At 44.2% G+C, this 14,132-nt stretch overlaps 1 protein-coding gene across 2 annotated transcripts in view; it reads left to right on the forward strand.

The window, feature by feature from the left end:
* Positions 1-9,144, forward strand: part of adnpb (activity-dependent neuroprotector homeobox b) — a 9,533-nt gene extending 389 nt beyond the window's left edge. Inside the window, exons 1-4 of one of the 2 annotated variants that reach the window (XM_082518035.1) lie at positions 1-431; positions 3,532-3,648; positions 4,907-4,999; positions 5,171-9,144. The exon at positions 1-431 is cut by the window's left edge and continues 162 nt beyond it. In XM_082518035.1, coding sequence (XP_082374161.1) covers positions 3,541-3,648; positions 4,907-4,999; positions 5,171-8,146 — 3,177 coding nt within the window. In that variant the 5' untranslated portion in view covers positions 1-431; positions 3,532-3,540 and the 3' untranslated portion in view covers positions 8,147-9,144. The remainder of the gene's footprint in view (positions 432-3,531; positions 3,649-4,906; positions 5,000-5,170) is intronic. The other variant, XM_082518036.1, reaches the window with a different exon arrangement.
* Positions 9,145-14,132: the final 4,988 nt, after the last annotated feature.

A 14,132-nucleotide genomic window follows, 5' to 3' on the forward strand; every position in this document is an offset into this window, starting at 1 on the left:
GGATAGGGCAGTTTCTAGGCTGAATGTGTATTGTCTGTCAGAGAAGAGAATGGGCAAAGCGTTATCGGCTAACAGGCACTCGTAGGTAGAGTTAAATGCGATTTATTTGAACGAGTAGTTGTTCCTCAAAAACAAGGCATGTGCCCACCCTCACCACTCCAGGGAATGGAGCTTTTAATTGTTTAATGAAGCTGCAAGGCTTTTCGCTCCCGTTGGCCGACCGGAGGGAAGAGGATAGCCCTTGTCGGCGAGGGACAGTCGGGTTTGGAGGATAGACTCGCGTTCGGTCGACTCGTTCTTCTGGCGAAGCAAGCTGTCACCTTAAAGGATATTGGCGGAGATATCCGAGCAAGTGAAAGTGTCTCTACATCGCCTCAGCCATCCTGAGGTGACACATTTCACTGAGACGGGAGCGCTGGATGTGAACGCAGGTAAACTTGTCTGTCTTAGTGTTCGGCGTTACCCTGAGGGAGTGAGAGTTTGCTGTTAGCCGTAGCTACCTGCGCTGATGCGGTGGGTGGCGATGAACTACAGCTAAGGTAACTTGGCTGTCGATATTCTGTTACTCCCTGTAAGGGGCGCAAGCTCAAGTTGAATTACTTGTCCAGTAGGTTTGTTTATAGCAGCCAACAAAAACTAAATGCAGATAGGTGTTGTTTGTGGTTAAATAAGGGCACAGAAGGTGGAACTATTATTATTGTTATTATTTCAGCCAGTGTTGTTAGTGCGAGTTTGGCTAGCCTAGCATGCTAACTTAGCGCGGTGTGTCCCCATTCTTTGTCAGTGACAGCATCTCCCTGCCAAATCGATTTGGATTTTGCCAGATGTTTATCACTGACACCAGCGTGGACCCAGCGCACGATTTATTTGTCTCCGTCGCTCATGACGCCGGGCTTGCTGGTCTTTGATGCGAAGAAGGCTCCTGGTGTCGAAAGTGTAGCTGTATTACTGGACACAGAGTTGTCTTCAACCCGGTATAGGCTGTGCATTTTACTTGTCTACAGCCGTACCCGAGATCATGCGGGTTTGCATTTGAAGCCTCAGAGATGATTAAAGCGTGATCAGAGGTCAGCCAGGTGAGAAGAGGGTTGTGATGCACTAGTAACGCTGAGAGGATGGCTGTCACTTGACTGGGACAAGAGTCAGGTTATGATCAGGAAATATCAGCCTCATATACATCTGTAATAGCAAGTGCTGCAGGCAAGCATCAAGTTCAATGATACAACTGTGCATTGAAAGCTTGAAAGCATCTCAAACTTTTTCTGGTGTCAGAGTGGACATGGATGTCACCAGAAGCTTCTGCCCTCATCCCTACATTGAATGTAGAAGTGTAAACAGCAGTTGGGAGACAGGTTTTTGTGTCCTGGTGAAGGACTGAGTGAGGAATTCTGTGGTTGAAGGCTTGAAGGCCTCCTGTTTTCTTCTCTTTTTTTTTTTACACCACCATGATTGGGTAGGGGGGCCTTTTTCTTCTCCCTGATCTGAGAAAAGCAGAGAGCTGCCTCCTATTGCCTTTCCTTCCTTTCCTCTTCCTTCTCTCCCTCCCTTCCCTCCTACTCAGCCTCTCCTGTTTCTTTCTTTTTTTTTTTTGTTGCTCCTTTTCTTACCCCCTTCACTTCTATCCATCGCCCACTCTCTCACCCTCTTCCATTTTCTCTCTCCCCTTTCAGCCTCTTCCCCGCCTTTCCTCACCCTCCCCTCTGAGCCTGTCTGTCCAACCTCCCTGCCTCCCCATCCCTTCCCCCTCTCCACTTCCGTCGCTCACTCTGTCCTCTCTGCTTTCCTATCATCTCTCTCCTCACACTCCTTCTACCCTCACTCACTCCCCCACCCTGCCTCTCACTCTCCCTCCTCCTTCTCCCTGCTCCCTCACCCACCACCACCTCATCCTCTCACACTCGCCCTCCCCCTTCCCTGATTTCTCTCGCTCCTTCTGTCCCTCCCCTTCCTCCCTTTCTACCCCCACCCCCCACTCCCCTTCTCCCACTGCAGACATATTGTAGAGGCTGCTGCTGACTCAATAGGAGGCGCCATTCTGTGATGGTATTGCGAGGCAGGGAGGAGAAAAAAGGGGGCAGGCAGAATATAGGGAGGCTTACATAATGGAATTCCTCTCTAGCGCCATCTACAAGTAATGGGCGGAAGCAGGATAGAGACACATAGAGGGGAAGTGGGCAGGGGTGTGTGAGGTTTGCATTCCCTTTTGCTCAGTTCCCACTGTAAGACCAATGTGAGGCAAGTAGAACTGTGGGGCTGCTGGGCGGATTGACAGAAAGGTCTCCTCACTGGACCAACAGATGGTAGAATCCACAGCCCCACTCAACTTGCGTTTTCTAGAAGGGGAAATAAGCTGAGGTGTTCACAGGAATTGTTTGGGAGTGTACTGTTTATTGTCGCTGAGCTGCCTTCATGCTGTTGTACATCAGTGACCTTTGACCTCAGTAGTTTGGAGCTTTGATTTGAGTAGATGCATCAGACTGTTTGGTAAATACATTAACAACACTTGTGTCCTTTGGCTGCCTCACTTTATTGATAAGTGATATTGATAATAACAGCTGGGAGGATCTGTGTGCTTCTGTCTTTGCATTAGCAATGACACTTCTAACTCGTTGAGCTCTGGCTCGCCTTGTGTAAGTTGTATCCTGGCATCCATGTGCATTCTTGTGCAAATGAATGAGATAAAGCAGGAACCCTGTTATGAAAAATCCCACAACTCGATGTCATTAGCTCTGCAGGGTAACATTTACATTTTGTTATTCTGGGGTCTGAAAAGGTTTTCTGGAAACATGTTTGCATCACCCTATTAACCTCTGTGAGAGAATAAAAGCTTTGCTGCTAGCTATTTCTGACAGAACTTGGTGGCATGTGTCAACGTAGAGAAAGCCCAAGTGTGAGTTATGAAAAAAAAAAAAAATCATTACAGCCGAATTCCATTTACCTGCTCCAGTTGTGTGGTTCTTGTATTGTTTGCCCTGGCCTACTGGGGTATTTTAATAAAGCAGAGCTATTGCTCAGAGTATTGCTAACACCTCATGTGTTTTCTGCCCTGTCAAGATGAGTGTCCTCTGTGGAAACTGCCTTTGTAATTAAGACAGGGGTTAGTCTTAACTGAGTGACGAACATGCAGAAATTCCACAGGAAAAGTGAATCTTTTTAAGGACACAGGTTTAGTTGGGTCATTGAATTGTAGTGTCTTGCAGATGAGTCCATATAGTCACAATAAATCATATGAACATCTGCACAAAACTTTGCAGTCACAACTCGTTACCATGTCTCAGTAAAGTGATAATAAAGTCAAAATACAAAAAAAGACATTACTTTAACAGTTGAAAGCTGTTTTTTTCGTGTCTGAAAAGAAGTTTTGAACCCACAATCTTTTTTTAGGATTTATGAAAGGCAGGTTACATCACGTAAACTGTGCATTTCAGCTAACTGTTTATTCCCTGACCTTTGGCTTCAGTTACCAGACACCTGTCCAAAATCTGCCCTGCACCTGTTGATAGCATGGATGTGTTTGTGTTTTCTGTTCAGGCAGGCAGAATGTTCCAGCTCCCCGTCAATAACCTGGGCAGTCTGCGGAAAGCAAGGAAAAATGTCAAAAAGGTCCTCGGAGACATTGGCCTGGAGTTCTGTAGAGATCACCTAGAGGTGAGTGTGCAGGCTTTGGTGTTTTTTACAGTTACGCATGCAGCATCTATGTAGATAATTTCTTGAAGTATTAACTGGATTCTTAAAATAGTATTTGAAATATTATGATGGTAAGATTAGTTTACTCATTTTTTTTGACATGTCATTTCATTTAGGAGAAAGATGATCCTCGTCATTAAAAAAACAGTGCAGTGGTCAGAAAAACATCTCAAACTCCACATGCCTCAGTCAGTATGTTAAAGTTCATAACACTACAACTAGGAAACGATTGAGAAAGCTATGAGAAAGTCTCTTCTCTCTAAAGCAAATGCCTCACAACAGCTGTCTAGCACGGTGGTGGAGGGTTGATGATTTTGGCTTTTTTGCAACAATAGGACGTGGGCATCTTTAAGTCCCTTAGTCAGCCTTCAACTCCTCAATATACACCAACGTATTCTAGAGTCAAATCTGAGGCCTTCTGTCCAACTGTTAAAGCTAGGCAAAAACTGTCTTGATTCCTAGCAGATCAGGAAATCTACAGCAGAATGACTTAAAAATAATAGAATCAAGGTTCTGCAATGGCCCACTCAAAGTCTCGAGCTTAACCCAGTTTGAAATGCAGCAGTGTGACTTTTAAGAGAGCTGTGCATAAATGAATACCCACTAACTTCAGTGAATTGAAGCAACAGTGTAAAGAAGGGTGGGCGAAATTCTTCTACAAATATGTAAAGGAATGAAAAAGTCACAATGAAAACAATAAATAAAAGTGTGTGCAAACGATATCAAAAGCATCACCAACTGAGTTCTTTAGACACAGTTTGCAGTTACGTCACTAACTGCTGCATGCAGCTTGTAAGTTTAGGTGTAGGAAGCATAAAAAAACCTGCAAACTGTTGACCCTTGATTTTTTGTTTACTTTGTTTGTTAGTTCCCCCTCTAGCTACTGATGCAATACTGAGCAAGCTTTTTTCAGTCTGTACTGGACTAATATTGGGTCCAAATATCTGATTGGTAGATGATGATGATGATGAGAGACCTTAAAGTAAGTGTTTTTCAGATAACTGTAAAAGGGTGCAGTCACAGGTGTGAGTTACTTCAAATAAAATGGAAAACTCAAATCCTTCATCTAGTTAGTGTCTGATTGACATGCAAGAAGGCAAAAATAACTTCTCCATATATACGTATCTGTTTCATTCTTTGTCTTGTGACAGTTTCAAGTATTGTTCTGCTGAGTGATTGAATCTTTTCACTTATTTATGTTAAATTCTTTGTTTGCTAGGACTATAAAGACTTCACTCCTCCTGAGGTGTATATAAAGCACACTAGCTGGGAGGATGTCTGTATGTGGGAACCATCGCATACCAAAGCCCAGGTGTGTGACATGTAATCACAACTTCTTTTGCACATATTGTAATATATTACTGTGATTTTTTTTTTTCCTCCATTTTAAACACATGTATAATATATAATTATAATGATTTGTTTAAATCACAAAAACAACCTTTTTTTTTTTTTTTTGGTCTCCTACCATCTCTCTCTCCAGGACTACCGCTCAAAACCTTTCTGCTGTTCTGGCTGCCTCTTCTCATCCAAGTACTTCTCTGCGTACAAAAGCCATTTCCGCAATGTACACAGCGAGGACTTTGAAAACAACATTCTGCTCAACTGCCCCTACTGCACTTACAATGGCAACAAAAAGACTCTGGAAACACACATTAAACTTTTCCACATGCCCAATAACACTGTGCGGCAGGGCCCCGGTGGTATGGCGGGAGCTGGTGGGATCATGATGAAGGACGGGCTGCTGAAGAGAAGCGGGGACAGTGTGGAACAGGCGGTGTACTACTGCAAAAAGTGCACCTACAGGGACCCTTTGTACAATGTAGTGCGAAAGCACATCTATCGGGAACACTTTCAGCAGGTGGCCCAGCCCTACATTGTGAAACCAGGAGACAAGGCTAATGCTCACAACGGTGGCACAGACGGTACTAACACGAACAACGTGAGCAGCAACCAGATTCACTGCAAGAAGTGTCTGTTTGTTCCACGGACCTATGAGGCACTAGTCCAACATGTCATTGAGGACCACGAGAGGATTGGTTACCAGGTCACTGCAATGATTGGACACACCAGCGTGATCGTCCCCCGTCCCAAACCCATCATCATGATGCCCCCAAAAACCCAAGGAGACAAAACCATCATTGGGATGGGCCCTAAAGGTGCAGTAATGGCTTCTACCAGGTCTCCTAGCTCACAGCAGCTGGGTCGACTTGTCATGGCATCAAAGACTGGTTTCAACTCTCAGAGTCTTCTGTCGGGATTGAAACACGATGCTATAGGATTAAAGGCTGGTACCACGCAGCCGTTCTCTATTGGCAGCCAGCAAGTTCGAGTTACTTTGCCTGGTAACGCCCAGGTTTCTGTGCCACAGCAGTCACACGCAGCAAAGCAGCTTATTTCTGGTGGCAGCCTACGGAGCCCAGTTATGCTCGGTGCTTCTTCCTCACTCAAATCAAACCCTCTTGGTTCACGTGTTCAAGCAGCAGCTACTACTGTAGCCTCTGTTACGGCTAAGAAAGGTGGCTCATCTGTCCTTGGCACATCCTATACCCAGAAGTGGAAAATCTGCACCATCTGCAATGAGCTCTTCCCGGAGAATGTATACAGTTCTCATTTTGAGAAGGAGCACAAAGCAGAGAAGGTGCCTGCTGTGGCCAACTACATCATGAAAATTCACAATTTCACCAGCAAGTGTCTGTACTGTAACCGCTATCTCCCCAGTGACACATTGTTAAACCACATGTTGATCCACGGTCTGTCTTGTCCACACTGCCGTGCAACCTTCAATGACGTTGAGAAGATGGTGGCCCACATGCGGCTGTCGCACCCAGATGAGAGAGTTGGCCCACGCACAGATTCTCCTCTGACTTTTGACCTCACTTTGCAGCAGGGTAATCCCAAAAACGTTCAGTTGATTGTTACTACATACAACATGAGAGATGCCCCTGAGGAGTCAGTGGCATTTCATGCTCAAAATAGCTCCTCTGTATCATCAGCCTTGTCTGCCTCGCTAATATCAGGTAAGAGGTTAATGCCTCCGCACCCACCCAAAACACCTTCAGGGGCTGCTGACAGTGTACCAGCAAAGATTGCCCCACAGGCATCTGTACCATACAAGAGGGATGTGGGCAAGACTTTATGTCCTCTTTGCTTCTCTATCCTTAAGGGCCCAATCTCAGACTCACTGGCCCACCATCTGAGAGAGAGGCATCAGGTCATACAAACAGTTCACCCAGTAGAAAAGAAACTGACTTACAAGTGTATTCACTGCTTGGGAGTTTATACAAGTAACATGACTGCCTCCACCATCACACTACATTTGGTGCACTGTCGAGGTGTAGGGAAGTCCCAGAATGGGCAAGATAGCCGGGCAGCCCATTCTTCTCGGGTCAGTCCGGCTCAGAGCAGTGCCCTCAAACGGGCCAGCTTTGATAGCTCTGAGGCTAGTGCACCAAAACGAAGGAGGCCAGGACCGCCTGGGGAAAGGGCCCACCCCAGGGATATCAATGGTCCGTCTGGATTTGTAGAAAACCCGGATGAACCTGTAGTCCTGGCACTTGACCCCAAAGGACACGAAAACCTGTCATACGAATCCAAGAAGGCATTTCTAACGCAGTATTTCAGTCGAGCACCATATCCTACACAAAGGGAGGTGGAGAAGCTGGCAGCCAGCCTGTGGCTGTGGAAGTCTGACATTGCCAGCCACTTTGTCAACACAAGGAGGAAGTGCGTACAGGAATGTGAAACCCAGGGCGCCAGCGTGTTGCTTGGGTTCAGTATGCATGAGCTCAGCAAAGTTAGCCACGAGCTGGCATTCGGTCAGGATGGCGTGTGCGAGGGCAGACGTGGCAAACGGCGGACATCTAGGATGCATATGGGACTATCGGAGCAGGCTCTGCAGAGACACAGGGAGCTTATAGCTGCTAATGGTGGCATAACTCCACTACCAAAAAGAAAGCCAGCTGCGAATGTGGAAGATACTAAAGCAAAGCCATCTGCCCCAAATCCCAACAGTGCCAGCAAAGACCAACCCAAGACAATCAACAGCACCTTACCACAGAAAATGCCTCTAGACCTCTCCGAACCTATAGCTATCGACTCTGACAGTGAGGAGGAAGAGCAGCAGGAGGATAACAAGGAAGCAGAGGGAGAGGTACATCTCCATGGTAACCAGCAGCTTACTGGAGCTAAGGAAAGAATGGAGCCAAGGACAAGGGCCAAGATTGTTTCAGATCTAGATGATCTCTCAGACGACGACGACGACGATGATGATGACGATGAGGATGACGACGATGAAGACGAAGGGGCGCACGTTGAGAATGGTTTTGGACCCACAGAGGGCTCAGGAAGACAGAGTGCTAAAGCAAGAGACACTCTACCCATCATCATTCCCAAGTTTGTCCCATCATCAGCAAGAAGCAGGAGAGACGCAGCCCAGCTGGGCAAGCAGCAGGTGTGACTGATAAAAAATCAAAAGACTCGCACACTCAAGAGAGGCACTTAAGATTTGATCGCCTCGCCTGAACTGAAGGACACTGCACAGCAACACTAGGCATCTGTGAAGGAGGGAGCGACAAGGAAACTCAAACACAAGCCATCCAATGACTTCTAAGGGCAGCAGCTAGGACTCATGTAAAGATTTGTGAACAAAGTTTAAATGTTGTTTTTTTTTTTTGTTTGTTTTGTTTTCCCCCCAGAGCAGGGGAGGGAAGGTGTAAAGATACTGACGTTACACCAAACAAAGTTTTTTGCCTTCTATATACTTTAGTACTTTGGGGTGGAGTCCTAACGGTGATGTAGCCATTGAGCTTGGCTTAAAATACTGAGATGTTTTGAGGTCAGGCTTTGAAGCTGACCAACTAATCCATCATTTTTCATGTAGTTCTCCTCACATAGGTAGTGTAAATTTGTACAGTCTTTTAGACATGTTTGGACACATGATGCTGTACATGTACTCTTAAATATTTGCTATTACCTGTGTGTAAGGTAGCCTCATATGTTCTACATTGGTATGCTTAACATACAATAGGTGTTGCTTTGGTGGCTGGTATTTTCTGGTATGTTTATTTTTTAACCAAAACTAGTTTCTTTGCAAAATAATATATCTATAAATAAACGAACAGTTTTTTTGTTTGGATTTTAGATATTATTTTAATTTTTAATGAATTCTTTTGTGGAATGATAGTGGAAAGCAGCATTTCAGCCACTTTTTGCAGCCTCTTGCTCCTTATCCCTGACTGTACTGTACTTGCCTTCTATTTTCACAATTTTCACTCGATGTTTTGCTCCCCCTTCAAGACTGGACAGTAATCAGCAAATTGACATCCACAATAGTGAAAGCATTTTTTTTCCAAAAAAGATATTGTGTTTTATATGTGTTCTTTGAATTGTGTGTATTTGTTTTCATTTTCCACTTTAGCATTTATGAACAATAAAGTGCTGTAATTGTGCTTCTCAGACAGTCAAAGCGACACTGGTTTCTTTTTTCACATACTCGAGACTTTGAAGCTTTGAATGCATTTCTTCTTAAAAGGGATTTATTAAGCTTTATTTTCTGCCATATAATCTGACTGATGTAGAATTTTTAAGACCGATACCAGTATTTGTTACCAGTGGATATATGATTTTTCTTTAAGACAAATAATGTATCAAGTCTTACTGCATTGCATTTGTGTTATTTAGGAGTCCTTACCAAGGACTTGTGGCAAGAAGGATTGATTGTTGTGTTCCAAATATGTGTTACCAATGGAGAATTTGCTGAATGCCCTCTGCTGGACAAATTATGCAGTCACTAATAACATGGGTGAAGGGTGTTTCTCCCATCTTTATTTTTTAATTTTTTAATTCTTATTTATTGGTCAATTTAAAATTTCCAATAATGACACACTGGCACATGGCTAATATCAGCACGGCTGATGTATCAGTCAGGCTCTAAAATATACTGTTACAGTGGTGGAGCCTCATATTTAACATTGTTAAATTTTGAAATAATGGAGTCAGTGAGGCACAAGTGATCCCTGTGTTTCAGTATTTTTTTCTGCTGTTGGCTTAGTATGTCAGAGGGGATCTACCTGCTGTTCAAAGCTTTTGTTTTACAGGGGGCTTAAAGGGAGGAGATCCTAAGAGCTTGCATCCGTGCCTGCTATAACATAAGTAAGGCTTGTTTGAAACGGAAACTACTCCATGAATGAAAGTATGACGCTTCACTTCCTGTCTGATTTCTTAAAACTGACACAGGTGCTTCTTCCCGTGTGCTGTACTCTGCAATGTTTGGTGAGTTAGGGGGAAGAACTGAAGACACATCTTATTTTACTCAAGTTTCTGAACTTCCTTTGACAAATAGTTGGTATTTAACTCATGTAGCGGTCAAATCTTTGATTTAAAAAGGTGCTGTAGATGGACCATTATCAATACTAGCTAAAGGTCTGATGGTTAATGATGGATAAAATACTGTTAATGGTGCATTGATGGCTGTTTAGAAAAGCTGTTATGGGTATGGAACCCAGCAGGTTCAGCTGACATCAATCTGAATGGCCACTGGATTATTAGAGATAGAGAAAATTGTTCATTTTGTTTTTGCAGTCTGGAAAAAAAATCGCTGCCAGTTCCCACATTAAAACTGTAAGCTGGCATAAGTATCACTCTATTCACTTGTACAGGCCACAAGCCACATATTACCCACTACTGAAATATATTGACCACACTGGACCAGGATTTAGGTCTCAATAAGAAATGTGAACTTGTGGTACATTTATAACGCACCAACATTTATGTACATTGCTCTATTGCTCTTTGGGTCGCTGTAACTTAATCAGATTTTCAATTGATTTGATTATGTTGTTATAATTCAGTGTTCTTCAAGGAAACTCCGGGTCATGACCACCTACTTAAACATGGTTGCAGACAAAGCATACCTACTCAGCAGGGCACTGTGCCCCAAAATGGTTCGGAGCCAGCGGCTCTGTGTCTATGCCTCAGTGGGCCAGAGCAGCTTTGGTGTGAACATGCTCAATAAATATACCAGTTTCCGGATGATTTTGGATATGAAGCACACGTACATATCACCTATGGTTGTGAGTTTCCTGATAAAGTAAGGTAACAGCAGACAATATATTCAGGCTAGCAGCTAAAGAAAAAAAATCCTTATTACACTAGCACAAAATATGACTGCCATGTTTTTATCCATTTCTAAATTTGTGGGTTACTGTCATGTGCTGACATCCTCTACATTAAGTTATCTAAAAAATAAATAAAGTGTGCAAGCTCCAGTGATAACAGTGAGACATCTGTCCACATAAACTGGATCTTATTTCAAAACATTTATCCAGTAAATATTTCTTTAGTCAGATCTTAAATATCTTAGTATATCCATTATCTTAATGAGGTTTGAATTCTGCTGTAATTTGAGAAAACAGTGGGGGTAATGTCATCCTAAAATAAAATCTTGTGGAAGAAACAGATTTATCCTCTGCATAGCATAAAGGGTGAGCACCTTGAAGTTAAGACAGGCTTTTTTTCTGGTGTGTTGCCAGAAATAGTTCCAGGAATATCCAGCATTGCTTGGTAACCATAAAATAATAATACAAAAAAATAAAATCACCAACAGAACCAGAGCTTTTTCTCTGGTGTCATAGGTGCAGTCAAACAATGATGTCATCAGTATGTTGTTGATTATAAAAACAAAACTGGGGCAGTTAGTGGTGTCATATCAAAGGATTTAACTGTGTTTTGATGGTAGGGTGACCCGGGGTGATGCCTTGTCACACAACTTAAGGGTATTGAATGTTCACCACTGGAAGAAAAAGATGAAACACAGTTCTCCATGTGAGGTGTTTGACAGCTACAATATACCTGTGTGCTCAGGCTGTACCAAGTAGATCCAGTCTGCATGTTACCATTAACTTGTTGTGGAAAAGCACTGGGAGCATTGCATTATTAACCCTCTGCACATTGGATGAGAGTTCTGCCAAAGCAGGGATCAATCAGATGGGACTTATTTAAATGTAGTGGGTCACAGTGCTCTACCAGTGCAGGCGAACTGAGGGAGATCAGATACATATATTCCCCCTCCCAAGTATTTCATTAAAATCCTATCCTTGATGCCCTGGGATGAGGAATCTAAAATGGAGGGAAATTACCCCAGTGCAAGAGGGAGAGAGAGACAAGACTCTCCTTGGCTGGCTAGTCAGTGTTGCTATGCTGTTGTAAGGAGTGAGGGAGAGGGAGGGAAGGAGAGGTGGTGGTGGGTTGGGGGGGGTCTGAAGGAGAGAGTAGAGAGAGAGGCCTAGCAGACTGTGGGGGAGGCGGAGGCCTCATCTGCAGTGCTGTGTGCAGAAGGAGCGTTTAACAGCCTTTCAGAGGGGGGAAGGGGAGGGGAAGGGAGGCGAGAGGGAGAAGAAGGGAATGGAAGGGGTGGGTGAAGGAGCTGGGGGGAGGGGATGTGAAGAAGAAAAAGAGAGTCACAGAGGGAGGAGAGGAAGGGCGAGGGTGATGGAGAAGTGGGAAGTAGAAACAGGGTAGGAAGTACTACGGGGGACGGGGGGGTAGCAAGGCAAGGTTATGCTGGTGGTGGTGGCGGTGTAGTGACTGGCGCCCCCTACAGCTGGAAGAGAAAGAGAGGGAGACCCTGTCTCTCTTCTCCAGCTGTCAGACACAAAGAGGTACTGGCTTCTGAGACAAAAAGAGCCCATCTACTTAACAGGAGGGAGGCGAATTGGCTGAACTGGCCACAGGTCAGTGGAACATTTTGCTCCTACCTGACCTGCTGCCCACATCCACCTGAGCGGTGAGAGCATGAGAGACAGGAGAGAGAAGGAGGGAAAGGTGGGACAGGTTAGAGGTGGTGAGGTGAGGAGCAGAGGAGAAGGAACACGTGGGCAGGTTGGACTATAACAATAACTGCAATGAAGTTGTTAATGGCGCACCCTGTGGGAAACCTGCAGGAGCCAGTATGAGTTTCCCGACAATGAAAACAACATAGAAAAAGAAAAAGAGGTGGGCTGCTAAATAAGAGCAAAATATGTGAATATGCCAGTGGAAGTGATGCTCTTGATGTCGTGGGTGCAAGGTTTCATCTCGTTCATCCTCTGAATATTGCATGTCGCTAGAGGTCATCTGGAGCAAGGTGCCACACAAACTGGGACAATAACACCAGCAGATACAGAAAGAGAAAGAGAGAGAGGAGGCGGTGGAGTTGTGTAGATGGGAGGGGGGGCAGGCTCAAGAAAGGCCTTGCAGACTGCGGGGGAGACAAGAGGCCTCTTCTGCAGTGCTGGGTGATGGAGGCAGGGATGCGGGTGGGGGCTGGGGGGAGGACTGTGGGGTGTGAGAGACACAGAGAGATGCTTGCAGACTTGGCCCACGACTAGCGCCTCCTGCAGTCAGAACAGTTGTGCTACACACACACACACACACACACACACACACACACACACACACACACACACACACACACACACACGTGTACTGTAAGAGATTCAGGGAAAGAATACAGTGAAGTTATTGAGTAAGCAATGAGAAAAAAAATCAGACGAAAGCTCCCTGTTAATGAGGGAGAGAGGTCATCTACGCTGAGGCTGAGATCTGGAGTGACACGGATACAGGTGGCAAAAGAACAGCGAGTCAGCTTATATCTCATCTTGTTTTCCACTCTCTCTGTTGGATTTTCTCTCTTCTACGGTGGCCCTGAAAGGTCAAAGGTACTCTAACTTAAAAAAAACACCCAGCAAACAGAAAAACATTGAAAAAAGGGACACAAAACACAGTGGAAGTGAATTTGGGGAGACAGCTGTGGTAAACAGCTAATAGCGTGCATCTACAGTAAAATATCAATGGTGCAATTAAAACAGATTATTTTGCGTCGTCTTCTCCCTCCCAACACTTCTTCTTCTGTAATCCTTCATGTGTTTCACCTCCATAGCTTTTCCATCATGTTAAAATCACTTCCATTGTGTTTTGCATACTTTTGTGGTGTTTTTCTGTTTGCCAGTGTTTCATCCCTGTCACAGCTACAGTACTTTCCCCTGTTGTGTCCCCTTGTGTCTTGTCCCTTTAAATCAGATATGTCAAAAGCACTTCACACACTTTGATCTTAAATGGACTGAACCAGAGACACTTCCCTTTCTGTTAGTGGAAATGCTTTTAACTACGCATTTAACACCAATTAATAAAGTAAAAATCCAACAGTACTTCTCAGTTTTTTCTACACAATAAAGAAATGTTGCTGTAGTAAATGAAAGAAATATTTTAGCAAAAATAAAGGTTTAGAATTACGTTTCTCATTGCTCAAACTCCTGGAATATCAAAAGAGAACATTTTTGTTAGTTCACAGTCTCTTTGTTTTTCTACTGTGGACACATTGTAAAAAACTGAAATTTATATAGTCCATCACGGTGTCGTATGAATGGCTGTGGGGAGGTTCTTACTGAAATCTATGCAGTCTTTCA

Source organism: Aulonocara stuartgranti (genome assembly GCF_965226115.1).
Source record: "Aulonocara stuartgranti genome assembly, chromosome: 20".
Taxonomy (NCBI): Eukaryota; Metazoa; Chordata; class Actinopteri; order Cichliformes; family Cichlidae; genus Aulonocara; species Aulonocara stuartgranti.